Source organism: Rhagoletis zephyria, unplaced genomic scaffold (genome assembly GCF_001687245.7).
Source record: "Rhagoletis zephyria isolate East Lansing unplaced genomic scaffold, Rhagoletis_zephyria_1.1 Rzeph_scaffold_00018, whole genome shotgun sequence".
Lineage (NCBI taxonomy): Eukaryota > Metazoa > Arthropoda > Insecta > Diptera > Tephritidae > Rhagoletis > Rhagoletis zephyria.
In genome coordinates, this window is record NW_016157102.1 from 819,255 (window position 1) to 840,063 (window position 20,809).

The following is a 20,809-nucleotide window of genomic DNA, read 5'->3' on the forward strand; positions in this document are numbered from 1 at the left end:
TCAGCTCGTATTCTGAAAATTCGTGAAATTTGTTTTACCCATATACGTGTTTTCTCTATGGTCGAAGTGATTTCTGGAGACTATCCAGGGTTAATAAAGAGGCAAAAAAAACCCACTCCCCCAGAATCAAGGATGACGAGAATGAAGACAGAATTTAAGGTTCTATGCATTCCCTGTGTTGTGATCGAACTAAATAGTATCGAAAATATCAATTATTTTCTATTAAAAAATAATCATAAATTATCGATAAAATTTTCCGTAAAAAGCTGCAAACTATGATTTTTATTATAAAGACTATAACAGTGCGTAAACATTTGTGTATTATGAAAAATCCCGAAAATCCAAAGCCTACTAAATGTGGGAACATAGTAAAATGTTTAATTCCCAATTAATCTGGTGTGAGGTGAAAGGTTGAAACCTGGACCAGAGTTTTCCGATCGAAAAATATTTATTTTCAAGAATTCTATACCATTTCTACGGCAAGTTGTTCTTTCCCATATGTAATACATGGAAAACTTTGGGCACTATGGGAGACTTTGGGGGCATATTTTTTCGATATAGAATACTCCTAGAGGGTGAGAGCATTAAAATTCCGACTTTACTTATTTTGAACCACCCTAATGTACATGCGCCTGTAAAAAATCGTTGGACCTTGCGGTCCATTTGTGCTATATTCGAGTACATACTTACAAAATGCTACTCTGTAATGCACTACCGGACCAACGCGTGTCTCTACACCAGCTTATTGTTACCCGATCATTGCTCGCGTTTTAACGATCGCAATCAGTCCACAATGTTTATTGTGCTGTGTTGTCGAGGGGTTGGTGCTCCATGAAATAATCACTGCGAGTAGTTTTGTGCTACATTGATGTAATGCAGAGCTGTACCATATAGGTCCTGCCTTAGAACATCGCTATATTAATTTTGGACTACATGCATTTCGGTTGATTTTGGAGTACTACTTGACCTTTAGGTAGTAGTCGCGATTTTTGCAGTGTATGAGTCTGCTGCTGCAGCTTATTCATGGTGGTTGTGGCTCTCTACTACGTACTAACAACAACATTACATACATATGTATGTAATTTTAATTTTATTGACTTCATAAAAGATGAAAAAGATGTTACTCATACGCCACCGTGGCACCTACTTTATTTCGTACGCCTCTAAAAGTGTTCTTACACGATAAGCGAATATTAACAAACTTTTAAGTTTTCAGACGAAACAAATTTTTTTGAATATTTTAAAATTTCTATACTCCATTTCTCAATCCGAAAGAATCTTAAGTCCATAATATCGCTGCTAAATGCGGTATTGGAAAGTATAGAGCATTAAATTTATCCGTCCTTGAAGGACTATTATCATTGTTCCGCATGCTAAAAAAAGCTTTAAATTTACTGAGTGCTTGATGCCATATTTTTAAACTAACGCAATCTATTCGCTGCATTTATGTCTTTTGCTACCAACACTTGGTTTTTTCTTCCTTTAATAACATACAAATATTTTAAAACTTCTTATTAAATATCTAAACAGTTATAATCACACAATTAAACCACGTCATACCAACCAAACCCCCTACCCTGTTTACACCCCCCTAATTGCTCACCTCAGCTAACTCTTTAGGTTTGCTCTAAGCTTCTCGTATTTCAGCCAAATTGTGCTCGTTTATTATGTTGTTGTAAAAAATTTATTGATCAAACACAATGACATTGTTTGCAAAAAAAAAATCCGCAAATCAATTTTCACATTTAACTCAATGCATATATGTATGTATGTATAGTACAGTAAGTATGTATGTATGTATATAACATAAATCTCAAATAATTTTTACAAATTCATACATATTTTTTTATACTAACCTATAATTTTTTAAACATTAGCATACTCCGTGATAGATTTAATGCGAAGAATAGAGATTATGAGTCTCAAGTGTCTACAATTTTGTGAACATTCTACAGACATAACCAACAGGACGAAAAACAGCAATATTTCCTTCGAATTTACAAAACTCGTCTGTTCGTATCTATTGTGACCAACACGGGCTGATCAAATTTGGTACGGGATTCTTACAGTCCATAATAAGGGTTTCGGGCGTTTGTTGAATGCAGAGACACTCTGAACCTTTTTTTTTGTCATAGGTAATTCATTTTATCTTCTTCGGTATCCATCGCCCACGCGAACAGGCCCAGAGATCTTAAAGACGTCGGCAAATAACACTGAGATTCCAATTTTAGGGTGGAGATGTTGTATGAATTTTTCTTTTAAGTCGCATTAAGTGAGCATCCTCTCTTTACATTATTCTGCGTTCTTCTTAAGCAATCGCACCACTTTCGTCCACCTCTTGTTGCCACGATATCTCGAGTGTATATACTCTGGACGACTGTCACCAGATTTTTTTATTTTCGTGTCCGTAGGATCTAGACTCACTCCTTAAACCTTTTGTTTGCTCATGCTTTTTGCCTCCCGTTTCTTCCTTTTGAGTGTAGACGTCTGCCTCCCTTCCATTCTATGCTCCCGGTATACCTTCACTGCCTGGCATATGTTCCAAGGTACATCTGCCTTCAGTGGCAGCAATAACTTCTGCTAAAAGTATACTTCCCAAATTCAGCAAATGGAATTGTCATCAGTATCCCAATTTTGACTCAACTTGATTTTAAGACTTTCGCCTCTCACTTGGATCTTAATGCTATATATACACATGTACATATATTCCAAGATGGAATGCGTAAAAGAAAAACTAAGTTTAACACAAATGACAATTTTGAATGCATATTAATAGGAGGATACCAACTGGGTATTCTTTTTGCGTGATGACTAATTCAGTTTGGTCTCAGCTTCCTCATACAACCAATACAACCTCATACAACTACATATATGTAAGTCATATAAATACATATATCCATTTATCCATCTATCTTCGCCCCAACAGATCGATCCGATTTCATTGGAGGCATCGACAATGAGGCAATCGATTTCGGTAATCTGGAACAGTTCATGCAGGTTGAAGCTGCCGTTGGTCAATTGGATGCACAGAATAATTGCAGCAGCAACGGCAATGCAAGTAATACACGCGGTCATCCGCTAGGCTGCGGCTCCAAGACCGATTCAAACCAAAATCAAAATCAAAATCAAAACCACCACCAACAACAACATAACTCACATCAACAACAACCGCATCCAGTCGATGGCAATATTTCATTGGTCAGCGTATCTGCGCGTGTCAGCCTGGCATCCACACCAATAGCAACACCGATTTCAAGCGTAGTTAGCCAGAGTACACCGCACATGCCTGACAGTCCGCCCGATTCAGGCTCGGAGCCGCCCTACAGTCCGCTGCAAGACGTTCATGGCCTAACGCTGACCTCGCGCGACGTCTACAATGGTCTTTCGGCGCTGCAGTCTGACATGCATTTGCAGTCACAATTCACACCACCGCACCAAACACAAACACAAGCATCGCATCACCACCATCAGCAGCAACATCAGCTGCATAACAACAATTCCAACAACAATAGCTCTATTCAATTGCATTACAATCACAATCACTCTCCAACAGCGCCACCAAGCGACACAATGGGTGGAATACGTGTGAAGCACGAGGCAGGCCTCATCATGGACCCAGCAACACTTGCACACACACATACACAACTTACACACGGAAACTCTAGCATGACGCATGCGCATAGCGATGAGAGCGGTGGTCACGGCCACATAGAATTGCCGCCACCGCACCAGTTTATGTTCTCGAATCACTCAGCGGGCAATAATCATCAACAAAACGCGAATACCAGCAATATGCTGTCGTACGAGAGTCTACACGGTGGCACTTTTCCATCGGTGAATTATCCGAGTGTTACCATTGTAAATGGCTTGGATACATTGCCGACACTCGCCACATCCTGCGCACTCACGTCGCCGATGAACGATGTGCCTCGTGTGCAATTGGTCGGCACGAGTCAAGCGATCCCCCCGCAACACAGTCGCTCATCTTTGCCCTCTACACCCGTGCATCTGTCCGCGTCCCGCAAACGTAAACTCTCCACTCAGTTGGATTGCCCTGAGCTGTCCAGCATTAAGCCAGATCCCAGCTTGAGAATGAGTCCGACGAGCGGCGCTGCAACAGCTTCGGATCTGAAAAAGCTTGGCACCTCATCACCAGTTAGCATCGCACTACCCGCTCATGCGGCGGGTGACATTAGCAGCACGCCCGCGCACTCAGCTGCCTCGCTATCTCCCGCGCTTTCGACCATTAACTCGAATCCGGACAACAGTCTCGATGGCAACAGCAGTGCGCCAAGTGGCGGCGGTGAGGGTGGCGATAGTAATGCTCTTACACCCTGCATTCGTTTCAGTCCGTTCCAGCCGCAGAATTGGCACAAACTCTGCGATCAAAGCTTGCAGGAAATCGCGGTAGTTTATTACCGAGTGGACGCAGACAAAGGCTTCAACTTCTCCGTGTCCGATGATGCATTCGTTTGCCAAAAGAAGAACCACTTTCAAATTACTTGCCACGCGCGTCTGCAAGGGGATGCAAAGTTCGTCAAGACACCGTCCGGTCTGGAGAAAATCAACTCCTTCCATTTACATTTTTATGGAGTGAAGTTGGAAGCGCCAAATCAGACAATACGCGTAGAACAGAGTCAATCCGATCGCTCCAAGAAACCGTTCTATCCTGTGCCGTAAGTTCACCTCGTCGTACTCTTTATTAACAGCAATAATCTTTCCGCTTTTCTTTCAGCATCGATCTCCAGAGTCACATTGTTAGCAAAGTCACAGTGGGCCGCCTACATTTTTCGGAGACTACCAATAACAATATGCGAAAGAAGGGACGTCCCAATCCCGAACAACGCTACTTCCAGCTGGTGGTGGGTCTCCACGTACACACCATCTCTGGCAACTTTCCAATCATCAGTCAGGGTAGTGAACGCATTATTGTGCGGGCCTCAAATCCCGGTCAATTCGAATCGGATGTGGATCTCTGCTGGCAGCGCGGTATCACGCAGGACTCAATCTTTCACGCTGGACGTGTTGGTATCAACACTGATCGTCCCGACGAGAGTTTGGTTGTGCATGGTAATTTGAAAGTGTCCGGCCACATAGTGCAGCCCAGTGACAGTCGTGCGAAACACGAGATCGGCGAGTTGGACACTTCAGTACAGCTCCGTAACCTGCAAAAAATACGCATCGTACGCTATCGGTACGCACCAGAATTCGCGGTTCACTCAGGCCTAAAGCGTTCGTGCGAGAGCGACACCGAGGAGATCGTCGACACTGGCGTAATTGCGCAAGAGGTGCGCGAAGTTATACCCGATGCGGTAAAAGAGGCTGGCAGTATTGTACTGCCAAATGGCAATGTCATCGAAAACTTTCTGCTGGTCAATAAGGTATTAAAGACGCAATTTTTCTTTGTTTGTTTTGTTCGTAACTATATATATATATATATATTGCATATTCACGCTAGGATCGGATTCTAATGGAAAATATTGGCGCTGTTAAAGAGCTCTGCAAGGTCACTGGATCGCTTGAGACGCGCATCGAGGATTTGGAGCGCAACAATCGGCTGATAAAACAGTACGAGTTCGAGCAACGGAGTAAGAAATATCGCATCGGAAAGGCCTGTGGACTACGTGGTGGCTATGAGATATGCTCGAACAAGTCCTTGCAGATAGTTATATTTTTATTAGTAATCGTTATGGCTGCATGGTAAGTAAATCCATAAATCGAACCCTTCTTTCGATTCTTCCGCAAGGAGGCTAAATCCTTTTGCAATAATTAAATAAAGTATTTAGTAGAGATATATTACATATATTACTTTTTATAGCAAGCAAAATGACTCTATTTAGGTAGAACATATCCATACATATTTGCTACTTAAGGTTGACACCTTTAGCTGCCCTCTCAAAGCAGGGGAGAAAAGTATTTAAAATTAACTCGCGAGTTAATTTTTAATAAAGAATTTTCATTAAGCTTCAGGCTCTTTTTATGGGCTATTCGATTTTTATGTATAAACATACTCATGTTCGTTGCATGTTAATCGCTCGTTACAGCCTGGCTGCTGTTTCCACTCTGTACTTCGTTGAGCACAATAAACAAAGTTACAATTACAAGCAACTGGATCGCATACAGTTCCACAGCAACGGCCAACTACTTGGCCATGATTCGGTCCTCATAAATGAGCAAGAAGGCTACATCGTGCAAGTACATAACCTGCTTAGCAGGAATAAAACTCTACAGCATGGGGGCACATCACGCCCGCCTGGTCATCGAAATTTCACGCGCTCTCGTCCTGAAATCATCTATGACGAAACTGGCGATTTGTATTCGCCGAATGGTCGCACTGATGAACTGACGGTCGTCATGGAGAAACCGCTTGTTAGTCTGCAGCCACTGCATCCCCGAAAGGATACATTTAAAGTGACGACTACAGCACCGCAATTGCGTATCAATAAAACAATAAGCAGCAAAAATAAATCCAAATGGCCGCAGGCCCAAGTTGTGCCCAAGATAATTGCATCCTTCCAGAACACACGAGGCACCAGCAGCACACAGCCCGAGAGCAGCGTCAATTTAACAGCAAACCAAAAGCGCGCCGAGTCGCTGGCCACTAATGAAACATCTTCGGAGAAAGTTACCGACACGGTACCATTGGCACACGACTTTGACAACAATTCCATCGATATCGATGCTCAACATGTTACTAAAAAGACTACGGCTGTCAGAGATTCGGCTGTGCGACCAGCCAGTTCACCTGAGGAAGCCCTATCGGAGAATGCTGAAATTATTGCCGATTCGATTGGTCCCATTGTAAGCACGTCCAGTAGCGATGTAAATAGCAAAAATAATGTCAACCACAGTGAAAACAGTAGAAACAACAACATCAACATTAACAATAATGTGCCAGATACCACTGCCCCTGCCTACAGTCACCGTTCGCGCAATGTCTATAAGGCAGTCTCGCCACCTTCTGCGCTTCTGCCGCTTACTACCAACAAGGTAACGATAGACAACATACCGAATAATTACTCACTGGAAGTACCCGCGATCTCAAACAAGAGTCAAGCGGTGCTGGAGAGCAGATTGGATAGCACAGATCTATTGGACTTACAGAGCCTAAGCAACAACAATGAGTCTGTGGATAATCCCATCACGGCATGGTTTGGATTCGACTTCGGCTTAGGTCGAGAATCGGTGCTAGGACGCAGATCGACTTCGCAGCGCAGTGTCGGACGAATATATTGTAAACTTGTGCAGGTAGAGATGTTCGGCGTACCGCCACAATGCTCACAAAAGCCAAACAACGATGAGGTGTCTAACTGTCAGGTAAGATGATTATTAAATCTGAGTAGGGGAGTTTTTTCGGCAATTTTAAGATGTTTAACCTCAATGAAACGAGCGAGTTAATTTGAGAGTCTACAGAAATCCGTGCCAGAGTTACTTAAACAATTCTACACTTATCTGCTTATACTCCGATTGTTTCACAATTCGTTATATGCCCTTCCTAATCTATCTTTTTAGCTCTTCACATCTCTTGATCTCAAGTTTAAGACGTCTTTCAAACAAGTGGGTTTCCAACATATGAGATAGACCTCTCCAAATTAGCTCGATTCTCGGAGCGTGTTGTGCGTAAAATTTGTCATTAGATCTCATTACTACTGGGTTTTCCGACTAAAAAATATGGAAAGGAATGAAATATCTTTAAAGTTCGGGTCACGAACATATTTAGGTGTCGCAAATGTTTAATGAAGCAACTCAGATGATTGAAGAGTTTGCATGTCATTCAATGACCAAAATTGATATGGGGTTATAGGTTTCTCACAGGTGTCTTCACCAAGCTGATTGCCATTAGTCGATATCATAAAATTTGGGTATTCAATAAGTTCAATCTGCAGAAGAAATAACGAATGTTGAAGTAGAAATGGCATCTGTTAAACAAATCTAAGGTAGTATGTGGGTTAGCAGGCTGATAAGATGCTACGGATGATAAGATAGATAGATATTCAGTTGAGGGATGTACTGCGGCCAGAAGATCTATTGTGCCCTCGTGCTCCTTACAGCACCACGGTCAGTCGTAACATCCTTAGGAAATCGAGTAGATTGTTGGGTGACATGGAGTGCATGTTAGTCGTCTGCTGGTTTAGTGACGCCAGGTATTTCTCTCGTCTACTCGCTACTGCGTCGCATTCGAGGATTGTGTGCTCAGAAGTTTCAGCGGTGCTTTCACAGAAATAGCATAAAGCAGTGGACCAGATCCCGAGTTTGTGTAGGTGACTTCTCAATCTGCAATGACCTGTTAAGATACCTGTTAAAATTCGTAGTTTGTTCTTTGGGAGGTAAATAAGTTTTTCATTTTGTATGCCCCCCAATAGCTTCATTGGCGGGCGGTGCCCAATGCCTTGGTTCCATTGCAGCTCTCTATTTGCCCTTTCTTCTCTCCTAAGCTCTGCTTTGGAGGGCTAGAAGCCTATTGGTGTTGTTGCTGCCGGCTCCTTGGCGAGCCTGTCTGCTTCTTCATTTCTCTCTATGCTTTTGTGCCCTGGGACCCATACAAGGAAGACCCTTTTGTTTGCTGCTTAAGCGTTTAGTCTTTCTACGCTCTCAAGAATCATACATGGGATGTAGGTATGTATTTAAATTGCCTGCGTTAGAAGAACTTCCCTCTTCTCGGCATCCACATCGTCCATTCTCAATGCGTATGGGTTTCTACCCAAACTATCCGTTTGACCTTTAAATCCGACTAATCTGAAATTTTTTTTTTTACTTTTAGTCCTTTTGCTTCGAAGAATCTAATCAGTTGCCCTTGCTACAGGCCAACTTAGCAGGCACAGCACACAGCAAAGAAGATACAATGCCAACAGAGAAACTGACAGCCAACGAAAACATACAACAAGTTTCAGACACAAATTCCGATAGTGCCGATAGTGATGCCGATGTCAATACACAGCCACGCTCGTTGGCCACGCCAATACTGTCGGCAAATGCCACCTTCATTGGAACGGATAAAAAAACTCAAGTGGTCGAGGTGTCCAGCGAACAGCGTTCAGACCTTTCGGACTCTTCAAAAGATGCGTCCAGCTCCGATGAACGCATTGACATTGATGGTAAGGCGATAGACGAAGCCCTTGGCCCACAAGTAAGCGGTGCATCTTCGGAAATACAAGCTGGACCAGCAACAACTCAAACCGAATGTTGGCAGATAAATAGCTGTCTGATCGCCGAAAGCCAAAATGAAACCTTTGGCATGGAGCATCATTGCCCACACGGTGGCAAATCACTGAACATGACCTATATAATACCGCTATCGAGATTTTTCAAAGAGTCTAGCATACAACTGCAATTGACGTGAGTGCAGAGAAGGGAGAGCATGAGAAAATCTATTCTCGAATTTTGGCTAATCTAATTTTTTTTACGCTTCACAGCTCCAGCGTGCCGCTACTGTGGACAATTTGCAGTAACCGCGAGCTGACGAAACACCAGGGCGCACATTTGTTGCAATCATCTGCCCATCAGCTCAGCGCAAACATTGTGCAGCGTCAAGCGAACGTGTCGCTCATCTACTTTAACATTCCAAGTCGGGGCTATTTCGTGCGAAGTTTGGCGTTGCGCGCCTCAACCAACGATTCGAAAAAGGTAAAGAGCCATCCATATTAGCTGCTATTAGCATTTTAGCAAATCTTTAATGATTGTTCTTGATTGTAGCAAAATATTTGCCAGGAGACAGCACACGAAGCAAACACTTTACTGCAGTACAACTTTAGCATCGTAAGAGATTGTGATTAGTGATAAATTAACGGAATTTCCGATATTCGATATCAGAAAAGAACAAAAATTCAGCGCGCAAATCGGCAATAGCAGAGAGAACTATTTGAAAAAGCCAACAGCCACCAGCAACCAAACAAAATTCTACTCGTAAATAAAATACATTCATAAATGAAATACATTCATACATACATACAAAAACATACAAGCGTATGCATTATTTAAATTGGTTTAGAAAGAGCGAAGAAAAAAAAATTGATTATAATAAAAATTATCAAGTGTTTGGGGAAAATGAAGAAATTACAAAATACGTGCTTAGTTTAGTTCTACTTTACATACTCGTATATACATACATACATACATACCTATAAAAGAATTGTTAGAAAAATGGAAGTTAATCAAATTGTAGTGTATATAAAAACAAAAAAAAACAAAGCTTGTAAACAGATGAGTACAGAAAACATTGAGGGCACCTTAAAACCTTGAGATGAAAAGCAAATAAGGATTTTAACCACTGCTAAAATATATAAATGGAAACTGAATATTTAAATAAAAGATTTAAAAAAAAAAAAATTATTTGAAAAGAGAAGTTTTGCTTGGGTTGGGCCCATACACGATACCAGCATGTTGGCGCCATCAAGTCGTCAAACCAATAGAAAAAAATTTTGGTGGTAACTCATTGCACTATATGAGTATATATTTTTTAGAAGATTAAAGGTTTACAATATTGCAACTGTAAATTAAAACACCAATGTTAAAACAAAGTTGTAGGAAAAATAACAAAGTGCGACTCTATTCATTTCGATCTTTCCGAACCCTTTCATGACAGAGATTTATGAAGGCGAAAAAACCAAAATGTTATTTTTAAGTTAGTAATAGGCCTAGGTTATTAGAAATATATTAAACCACATTGAAAATAAGTCACGTCATTACTCATTACGTTTAACATAGCTAGACTTGAATAAAATAGTGCCTCCGAAAAAAAAATTTGACAACACTTGCAGTAACGCGAGTGACGGTACTTAATTACTAGCTCTCGGAATATCATGCACAAAAAAATCTAAAATATGCCCATATAATATGCACTATAAATTCAAAAATATGCACTATAAACAAGTAAAATATGCAATTATAAATATTTTTCTTATATTTTATTTCCGGTACAAAAATAAATAACACATGTGTTTTAACTAGAAAATAACGAAAACAATTCACTTCAAAATACATTAAGGGGATTCTCAAGACGTGTTAGCTGTCTTAAAATCTTAAGCTTAACGTTTTCCCTGCAAAATAATTATTAAATTGGTTTTAGAGGGTTTCTAGCAACACCGAAATGTTCTTAAACTGATAAAAAAAAATTGTTTAATGTTAAATGTTTTAACCGTTATTTTACATAAACAAATGTTAAGCTTAAAATTTTACGACGGTTAACACATTTTGTGAATCCCCTTAATAAATTCATTGGTTCAGATGAAGGGTTGGCTGGTTTAAGTGGATTGTCACCCTGGTGACAAGCAATTAGAAAGGGTCGCAGGCCACCCTGGTAAACCTGTACGATCCTGTACGGTGATAAATGTCGGTAATTTTTGATTTTAACTCTCTGAGTGAGGCCCTCATGTCCGTATTAGGAAAAATAAGTAATTTTTGTTTAATCGGTCTTGAGCATTTACTATGAGGGCATTTGAGAAAATAAAAACTGAATCTATTCCAACCGACCTTAAAAAAAAAGCAGGGTGTTATTGCATTCATTAAAAGAGGTCAATGTATGAATAAATACCAGAGCGTTTGTAAATGTTGAATCGCATTTCCTTTTTATATCGATTTGAAGTTGTGAATTGAGGGTTAAAAAATAAAAAAGTACAACGATTTTTATTTTTTTTTTTTTCGCTCACAAAATTCATACTTACAGACATATGAGTAGTCCACTTGCAAAGTGTTCTATGTAAAATTTCTTCGATTTTTAGTTTTTGGTGGTTAACGTACCAGTATTTAAAGTAGTTTCATGTCCACTAACAATACAGTATACTCACATCACCTGGGAATCTCCATAAGCTTTCGTCTCCCTGACCACTTTAGCGTTTTTCAGGCTGAACTGATGGCAATCGACAGGGCCACTAAACTGGTAAAGTGTGATATGATACCCCAAGTTGATATCTACATCTTCACTGACAGCCAGACGGCAATAAAGTCCCTCACGAAGCAGTCGACAACCTCCATGGTAGCCATGAAATGCCGCGCATCTCTTAACGAGATGGCTGAGTCATTTCGCCCAAAGGTGGTATGGGTTCCGGGTCACTGCGGCATAGAGGGGAACTGTAAGGCCGACGAGCTGGCGCGACTCGGCACGAAATTTCCTTTTGACGATATAAATGACGAAATAGGAATACCCTTGCAAACTTGCAAGCTACTTATCTCCGAGAGGCTTACTAAAGTAGCGAACGACAGGGGGCAGGACGAAATCACTTGCAGAACTGCCAGACAATTATGGCCGGGACTCAGCGCCGCGCCAAACGCACTGGCCTACTACTGAGTCTAAATAAGCCCAATATTGGATTACTAGTATTTGTCATAACAGGACACTGCCTAATTCGCAAGCACGCCTATCGACTTGGCCTTCGCTTACACGACTTCTGTAGAAGTTGTCAAGATGAAGAGGAGGAGGAAACGATTCTGCACCTGTTGTGCCAGTGCCCTGCTCTATCCAGACGAAGACTCTCCACTCTCGGTAGGCAATTCTTCGACAACTTGGAGGACCTTAGATGCCTCGAAATCAGGGATCTTCTAAAATTCGTTCTAAGTTCAAATTGGTTTTAGGGGGATTGGAAGTTGCTGACCGCACATGCGGCATCACAATGGGCTCTGAACCTAAGTGTGTCTTATAGACACGACCGCGACAAACTAACCTAACAATACAGTGCAAAAAAAAATAGCATCAAATGTTAGCTACTCGAGCAAAAGTCGCTATAATACTTACTGTATGTATATATCAGAGTTGTGAAAAATGCATTAAATTTTTTAATGCATGGCATTTTAATGTAAATGAAAAAGATTAATGCATTAAATTTTGATATTTAATGTAAATGAAAATTTCAATGCATTAATTCCGAAGAAATAATGCTAATGATTTCTTTTTTTGTATTAACATTAAAATGTTTAAATGAATGCTATTGCAATAATTTATTGCATTAAAGTTATAACAAGCATTAAAAACCCATTAACTAATTTTATTTTGAAGTAAAAATTCTTTGCTGACGTTGAGGGTACAATTTTAAGGTCAAAAAAGATAGTGACGGACGTTAAGGCTGGTTTTCACTATGTCAAGTTCAATGGCATTTGTCGTTAAATAGGTAAAATCACATTGTCAAATGGAGCTAAAAAACGGTTTATTGATTGATTTAGGTCAGAGTAGGTCCTCAGTCGTGTACATGCGCTGCTAAACTGGCTATCTGTCCGTTTTTGGCTCATACTTAATATATGTAATCGGTATGCATCAACAATCAACACAAAAATCTACAAAAGCACTCTGCGTTGCATGCACATTGGCTTTCATTTTCATAAAACAAGTCCTTCCAAAAGAGGTTATTTATATTTTACTAGAAAAAAAAATTAATGGTTTTTAATAATGCAAACGAGCAAAAGCATTTAAACATTTTAGTGCATTAAAATGTTTTCATTAGCATTAGCTTGGATAATTTAATGAAACAAAAATTTCATTAGCATTACATTTTTCAGAATTAATGCACTGAAATATTCATTTGCATTAAATTTCATAAATTAATGCATTAATTTTTTACATTACCATTATTGCTTAAAAAATTAATGCATTTTTCACAACTCTGGTACTAACACTTTCAAATTTTTAGTGAAGGTCTCTTTTAATCCTCCTACCAAAATCTGTGAAGAACGCAGCTTCGAAAAAAATGTTGATTAGGGCCTTTGTGAATGTAAGATGATGATGTATACACATATATGGGACGATCTACATATGTACATACATATGTCAAACGGACCAAAGCTCTGCCCAAAATTCTATCGGAGTCGCTGATTACGAGTCAGAAGTAACATTGGAAAAGTTCAAATTAGCGGACCCAATATGGTGGACAAAAAAAATTAAAATCGATTGGATTCGCTTTAAACTTTACAATTGGGGTTCTTAAGGTTACTGATTATAAATCTGCAATCCGATTTTAAAAATTCAAAATGGTGGATACATATTTGATCGACCATTTATCACCGCAAAGTTAATTCGAACGTACGTATTTACATGGCGTATGAGTTACCCAGACGAGATGAGAATGTTACTCATACGATTTGAACTTTTTGGAATTATTTTGCACAGTGTAATTATCCAAATACGTATATATACATATCTGTGTTCATATGGAAAAGTCAAAAGGCTGGCTTTAGTATAATGCGGCATTCCTTTTATTCTTTAAATGACAAGGAATTTTTTGATGAGACTTAATAAGAATATTGACTTCCTAGTATCGGAACTATTTCTTGCACGTTTATTTGCCAAAAGTTGTGCAACGGCTCAGCCCCAGCGAATCATTCGCAATCGTGTGCTGCGAATGCCGATTTATACTAAAGCCTTTCGACATAAGCTGCTTTTCCATACGAACACGATATACATATATATTGAATTCAAACATTATGGACGTCTTCCCGAAGTCGGTTTCCTATACTCTCCAATGAAAATCGTTAAAACGTATGGGGTAAATGGATTTTTAAAAATCGTTTATAATATAAACCCCCATTAAGATATTTTTATGTACGTTCCTGATTATAGCATGTGTTCTAGAGAATTTTGCTGCCTGATAATAGTTATATTATTATCGGCTTCCGATAGGTTCGTATTTAGTCTAATTAGGCACACAACTCGTTTTGGGAAACTTGTTGAAAAACGTTATCATTTGCCATGATTGAATAATATTAATTATTCATTAATATTAATTATTCAATAATAATGTAATTATTGAATCATGATTATTTGACATGTAAAAATTTTCAGAAATAGATTATGTTGTTGTTATGGCTGTTGTAACAGCATAAAAATTCCCAAAAAGGGTTCTTGGTTACGTCATGGGATGGTTAGTTTGGCAGATATCCTGACGTATTTCCCATGTAGACGAAAACTTGTCCTTAGTTCCGTCGAATTTGAAATTTAGAAAAATACATATTCAATTTTATTGCATATAAGGTAGCAACTAAATATATCGAGGGCTTATACATATTCAATACCCACTATCTGCACTTTTCACAAAAATGAGATTCTGATATAAAAATCCACCTAAGCCTTAACTGTTATCGGTGATATTAATGTTGACCTTCTATAGCGCTTAACGGAGGAATTTACTATTAAATTTGAATTAACATCAGTCATGATAGGCAAGTCCCAGATGGGTTCTAACATCACAAAATAGTTTTTGTGAAAATAGCAGATAGAGGGTATTGAATATAAGCACTCGATATGCATGAGAAAATATTGGAAAGTGACGAATCAGCATTTAGACATTAGAAAAGGATAATACATGCTACGACATAAATATAAACTACATTAGCTACATGTTGTTGACTTTCCTTCAAATGATCCAACCTGATAAATTTGAACTTTCCAACTTATATTTTTTATCTTAAAAGAGTCACACTAATGAACTAAACAGCAAAAGGTTGTTCCTTGCCATCTTCATGGTACTTAATATAGGTTTCGCCATGCGTAAAGTCTCTGGTACCCTCCAATCGTCCACGCGGCGGCGCTTTCTCATAGTCGAAGGCCTTCTCAGATTTACCATACAACCGATTCGCTTCCTCAATCTCATCGCGGTATTTTCCGACAACAACTTTCTTGCCAGACAGTGGATCTGTTATGTCACCCAATGGATATACAACTTTTTCCACTTTGTGCGAGATTAGGCGGGTCAGACGTTGCGGCAGCTCACTTATTAGCACGACATCGCCTGTTTTACACACTTTTTCAGGATCGTGAGCAAAAAAGAATTCATCTTTTTTGAAATACTGCAGAAAACGTAAAAAGTGTTAGCTACAGAGCGATAGCACAAATTTCTAGATCTCACCATGTTCAGATTCTTATCGAATTCCATGCGTCGTATGCGTATTTTGGAAGCGTTTTTTTTAATGCAAGGCATGCATTGCCCTAAAAGTATTGCACCACGAGTAGCCATTTGAGAAATTTAAGAATTAAAAACGCGATTTTCTAAACAATCTGCACAAACGGAAGAAATGCATGCGATATGAAACGTCAAATGAATACTCAGCTGGTGTTCAACTGTCAGTTGGGGCTTTTCTGATTAGAGTTGGGGCTATTTGCGCAAATTAAAAAAACAAAGCAATTGGCACGTCACTTTTGACACATGGCATCGTCAGCTGTTTTTGTGATTTAGCTTAAAGTGGTTTTTTGTCCAGCGTTGGGAAATTGCACAAAAAACAACTAAAATATTAAGTGCGTATAAATATAAACAAACGTGATAAGTGCGAAATTATAGCGCAGCAACAATCACCACAACTCAATCAGCCATTGAATGCATGTAGAGCGGTGAAGCGTTTTAAACGAAACGCCAATAGAGCACAATATCATGGTAAGCTAAACACACCCCAAATATTGGAAGCCAGATAACTGCAGCGATAGGTATTTTGTATCACCATTTAAGAGCTACGAGGAAGACGACTATCACGTGGACACGTTCCCAAAGGACTTTGGTTATGGGTCATTCGATCAGGATGGCTTAGACGCTCCCGGTATGGGCGGTGGTGAATCGAAGCCTCGCATCCTGCTAATGGGTTTGCGTCGATCCGGCAAGAGTTCAATACAGAAAGTGGTCTTCCACAAAATGTCACCAAATGAGACACTATTTTTAGAATCAACGAGCAAAATCGTGAAGGACGACATTAACAATTCCAGCTTTGTGCAGTTTCAGATATGGGACTTTCCAGGACAAATAGACTTCATAGACCCTACATTTGATTCCGATATGATTTTTGGTGGTTGCGGTGCTTTGGTGTTTGTAATCGATGCCAAGGATGACTACAATGAAGCACTAACGAAGTTCAAAAACACCGTTATAAAGGCATATAAAGTAAATCCGCGAATTAAATTTGAAGTCTTCATACACAAGGTATACAAATTTTATTATGCATGTGACAGTTTTGTGTGGTGATGGGCGTTGTTGACGCATTGAAAGCGTTATCAGTAATAATTGTGAGAAATAAACAGTTGTTAAATTAAATACTTCACACGAGCAAACTTTGTAGGTACTTATATGCATACACACACACATACATATATATATGTACATATGTATGAATTTCATTATTTTTAATTAATGATTTTCCTAGTTGTTTGGCTTTGTAAAAAGTTTCACTATTGCATAGGCTACAAATAAACATGTAAATCTTTTTTCATGCAAAAGGTCGATGGTATTAGCGATGACTCAAAAATGGAATCACAGCGTGACATACATCAGCGCGCCTCAGACGACCTGAGCGATGCAGGTCTTAATCAGATACATTTAAGTTTCCATCTAACTTCCATTTATGATCACTCAATATTTGAAGCGTTCTCCAAAGTAGTGCAAAAATTAATACCACAGCTACCGACGTTGGAAAATTTGCTGAATATTTTTATATCGGTAAGTGAGCATTTTATTTTATTCTACTAAAATACATAATACTGTCCTTACACTTTACTCAGCATTCAGGTATCGAAAAAGCGTTCCTCTTTGATGTGGTTTCGAAAATCTACATCGCCACCGATTGTTCGCCAGTGGATATGCAGAGTTATGAGCTCTGCTGTGACATGATCGATGTGGTCATCGATCTCTCAAGCATCTATAGGTAAGGCCGAGATGGCTGAATTCTGGCTTAAATATTATATGAATTCGCTTTTGATTCTCTACAGCTCCGAAGAAACCGCCTTTGATCACGAAAGCTCTAGTCTCATTAAGCTTAATAACAATACGATTTTTTATTTGCGGGAAGTAAATAAATTCCTTGCATTGGTCTGTATATTACGCGAAGAGAATTTTAATCGACAAGGTGTGATCGACTATAATTTTCTGTGCTTCCGCAAGGCGATCAGCGAAGTTTTCGAGTTGCGCATGAAAAGCCAGAAACTTGAGACTTTGGACGAGCAAATTGAACCAGAAGATGTGGCGGACGAGGATGAAGATGAGCTTGTAGCGCGCGTAAATGAAAACCATTTAAATTAATTGTACTAAAAACGCCGACCAAAAAAAAACAATTGCTTGTGATTATTTTGTCCTATCACATTGTTTTTACCTAATCTAAGATAATTGAACAAACAACCACAGCAACAAGCAAATATATATATAATGTACAGGAAGTTTACTCTTTTGTTAAGGAATTGTATTTGAAATAATCCTAATTATATCTACATAAATATGTATGTTGCAAACGTTACGGCGCACTTATTATCCACACTTTTTTATACTTACTGAAGTTTATACTTGGACACGGGTACAAGAAAACTTCACTTTTTCACTCCTATATAACCACATATTTTTTTGTTTTAATGTGCCTTTATTGTGACTATTATTTCTTTATGCTTATCCCTTACAGTTATACTAAATGTTTTATATAATAATTTAAAACCTCTATTTTTTAAGATAAGAATAAGAAAGCACTCAATATTGTTTCAAAACCCAAAGCCTTTACCAGTGTAACAAGAGAAATGATGAAGAAAACGCTGACCTTTTACCAGGAAAAGTTGTAATATTGACATTTTTATACTAGCTTACAAATTTTGTAGATCATGCATTGTGAAAAAGAAGAGTTGTGGCTGTATTACTTTTGTTATCTATAAAAATAAAATGTTTAAAATATAGACTTCCTTTATAATAAAAAAATAATAATAATAATAATTAAAAACAAAAGTTCTTAATTGTATCATAATATTAATTACAAAACTTAAATGTTGGGTGCAGCATGGAACCCTCATTGATAAACTTTCAGAGCAATTTAAAGTGTATACGCAGAATTCTAGCACTCGTACTTTAACAACCCGGTATCTGACTTACAAAACTTTTGAAAGAGATTAAAAAACGGTGATATTTTTTATTTAAAGCCGTAACTTTACTAGAGGAAGAACTCATCTCAGATGTTTGTTCAAAACACAAAAACGTTTATACATATGTACATACATATACTTGTAAATCTAGTTTTTCTATAAATAGTTTTAATGTTTTAATTAAAAATAGTATAAAAGAAATTAATTTGAATATGACGTATCTTTGAAGTAAGAATCGAAGACATAATTTAGAGTGCTATCCAATTAAAAAAAGTGTAAGCATCGTAACATTGACGCAATGTTTTTAGTATACACTTTACCTTTTTTATTAATTGTTACATTTGTCACATCTTGGCGTATTAATCTTTACTGAATTCCGATGCAGAGTCTCTAAGCGAGCTTCAAATAAAATATCGTCAATAGCTTTCTTAGCAAACAGCTTTTGAGTTTCGGTTAAACTTCGATATTGATATGCCCAACTTATACCCAAAATATCAGCTTCGTCATTGGAATCTTTCAATTTCTTAAAGGATACATCCGTTGCCTCATTTCGAATCCTTTTCGGACTAGGCGAGGGTAGTTCACATTCCGCCTTTTTTGAGTCATTTAAAAGTGAAACCTGTTTAGTGTAACATTTTTAATTTTGTAGTATCCAAAGGCATAAGTATTTACAAACCTCCTCGATGACTTCAATTTCGTCAATATCTTTCTGCTCTGTGTCGGTGCAGTTATAATTAAATTTTGTATTTATACTATCGTCACAGTGATTCCAACTGCCGTTATTATCCAGCGGGTCCTTGCACTCGTGGAGAAAGGAGAAATGGTCAAAATAAACCCATTTAACCTCGGGTGTTTTACCCAAACTGATTGCTCGTTTCATTTTGTGCCATTTCCTTCTATATATCGAACGCAGACTGTTGATTTTTCTTTTCACCATATCTACATCGGCATTCGGTTCAACTTCACGCATTTTTTCTACCAAATCCAAGTAAGCTACCTTTTTTGCATCACGGTCCTTATACACTTCACTGCCATGTTTCCACAACTCTGGCTTTGATCGGTACAAGTTAATAAACGCTATCCAGAATTTATGTTGGGCGGATATTTTTAAAGCCATATCCATGATGCCATCCTCTTCGTTCGATTTATTCAGGCCAGTATATGGGACATCTTTTAATTCATTGCTTGATTTTGATAGATTAGGCGAATAATATGTACCCTTACTATTCATTTTCTGTGGTGCATACTGCAAAAGTTGTATGTTGTTTTAACTTGTTTGGATAGTGACAAATACATATGTGTATTTGCGAACTTACCTCCACAATATAATCGTTTTCATCTGCATCACTTTGCGGCTCTGAATTATCAAGTCTCACAAAGCTACTATCCTCGCACTGACTCCAACTATCCTCCTCATCTTCCTCTGTGTCCTTGCATTCGCGAAGGAAATTAAAATGTTTATAGTATACCCACTTAACATCTGCATCTATTCCAAGCTTAAGGTCCTCTTGAGCTTTGTACCACTTGCGTCTATAGCATGAACGCAAACTGTTGATTTTCTTCTTGACCATATCAACAGTGGCATTTGGCTCAACTTCGCGCATCTTCTCCACCAGCTCCAAATAGGCAAGCTTCTTTCCTTTTCGATCCTTATAGATTTCAGTCCCATATTTCCACAGCACTGGCTTGGACTTGTAAAGCTCAATGAATTCTATCCAGAATTCATGAAAGCTTGTTGAATTTGAACTGGTATTCATAACAGAGAAATTGTGAGCCACAAATACTGCTGGCGCAAACCAAATTATGCGATATTTTCCACAAACGGCTTGAAAGTTTGCGTCAAATACTCAACCCAGCTAGGATTGCCACCGCACAATTTTTCATGTGTTTATTAAAGTGCTGTAACTTGGTGACTGTTAATTAATTTGATTTTACTTGAGCAATGAAAATAAAATTTTAAGACAATAATTTAAGGTCAATAAAGGCGGGTTCACCGTTCGTGTCCGGACAACT

General features: G+C 38.6%; 4 protein-coding genes across 13 annotated transcripts in view; 2 read left to right on the plus strand and 2 right to left on the minus strand.

Moving 5' to 3' along the window:
• LOC108361246 (uncharacterized) overlaps positions 1-10,322 on the plus strand; it is a 33,430-nt gene extending 23,108 nt beyond the window's left edge. For all 10 annotated transcript variants that reach the window (XM_017613825.1, XM_017613856.1, XM_017613833.1 and 7 more), the window contains 7 exons: positions 2,927-4,676; positions 4,736-5,381; positions 5,459-5,700; positions 6,045-7,317; positions 8,762-9,336; positions 9,414-9,624; positions 9,694-10,322. In XM_017613825.1, the coding sequence (XP_017469314.1) occupies positions 2,927-4,676; positions 4,736-5,381; positions 5,459-5,700; positions 6,045-7,317; positions 8,762-9,336; positions 9,414-9,624; positions 9,694-9,774 (4,778 nt within the window). In that variant the 3' untranslated portion in view covers positions 9,775-10,322. The remainder of the gene's footprint in view (positions 1-2,926; positions 4,677-4,735; positions 5,382-5,458; positions 5,701-6,044; positions 7,318-8,761; positions 9,337-9,413; positions 9,625-9,693) is intronic.
• Positions 10,323-15,317: 4,995 nt separating this feature from the next.
• mRpS17 (mitochondrial ribosomal protein S17) lies at positions 15,318-16,056 on the minus strand. Its single transcript, XM_017613937.1, has 2 exons — positions 15,828-16,056; positions 15,318-15,768 (listed from the first exon to the last, which is right to left on the minus strand). Exons 1-2 carry the CDS (start codon positions 15,933-15,935, stop codon positions 15,409-15,411), a joined length of 468 nt encoding a protein of 155 aa, XP_017469426.1. The 5' UTR covers positions 15,936-16,056; the 3' UTR covers positions 15,318-15,408.
• Positions 16,057-16,109: 53 nt separating this feature from the next.
• RagC-D (Ras-related GTP binding C/D) lies at positions 16,110-18,657 on the plus strand. Its single transcript, XM_017613927.1, has 5 exons — positions 16,110-16,349; positions 16,422-16,886; positions 17,181-17,399; positions 17,462-17,604; positions 17,669-18,657. The coding sequence occupies exons 1-5, from the start codon at positions 16,347-16,349 to the stop codon at positions 17,976-17,978; spliced, it is 1,140 nt and encodes a 379-aa protein (XP_017469416.1). The 5' UTR covers positions 16,110-16,346; the 3' UTR covers positions 17,979-18,657.
• LOC108361317 (uncharacterized) lies at positions 18,047-20,772 on the minus strand. Its single transcript, XM_017613920.1, has 3 exons — positions 20,113-20,772; positions 19,473-20,042; positions 18,047-19,415 (listed from the first exon to the last, which is right to left on the minus strand). The coding sequence occupies exons 1-3, from the start codon at positions 20,551-20,553 to the stop codon at positions 19,125-19,127; spliced, it is 1,302 nt and encodes a 433-aa protein (XP_017469409.1). The 5' UTR covers positions 20,554-20,772; the 3' UTR covers positions 18,047-19,124.
• Positions 20,773-20,809: the final 37 nt, after the last annotated feature.

What these genes read in the sequence shown, in the direction of transcription:
- mRpS17 (XM_017613937.1), bottom strand. Translation starts at nt 15,935, where the DNA reads ATGGCTACTCGTGGTGCAATACTTTTAGGGCAATGCATGCCTTGCATT. An exon ending in TCGATAAGAATCTGAACATG is followed by an intron (nt 15,769 to 15,827) that starts GTGAGATCTAGA and finishes CGTTTTCTGCAG; the next exon opens with TATTTCAAAAAAGATGAATT.
- RagC-D (XM_017613927.1), top strand. An exon ending in TGCTGAATATTTTTATATCG is followed by an intron (nt 17,400 to 17,461) that starts GTAAGTGAGCAT and finishes CACTTTACTCAG; the next exon opens with CATTCAGGTATCGAAAAAGC. An exon ending in GATCTCTCAAGCATCTATAG is followed by an intron (nt 17,605 to 17,668) that starts GTAAGGCCGAGA and finishes GATTCTCTACAG; the next exon opens with CTCCGAAGAAACCGCCTTTG.
- LOC108361317 (XM_017613920.1), bottom strand. Translation starts at nt 20,553, where the DNA reads ATGAATACCAGTTCAAATTCAACAAGCTTTCATGAATTCTGGATAGAA. An exon ending in AAAACGATTATATTGTGGAG is followed by an intron (nt 20,043 to 20,112) that starts GTAAGTTCGCAA and finishes CAACTTTTGCAG; the next exon opens with TATGCACCACAGAAAATGAA. An exon ending in AAATTGAAGTCATCGAGGAG is followed by an intron (nt 19,416 to 19,472) that starts GTTTGTAAATAC and finishes TACACTAAACAG; the next exon opens with GTTTCACTTTTAAATGACTC.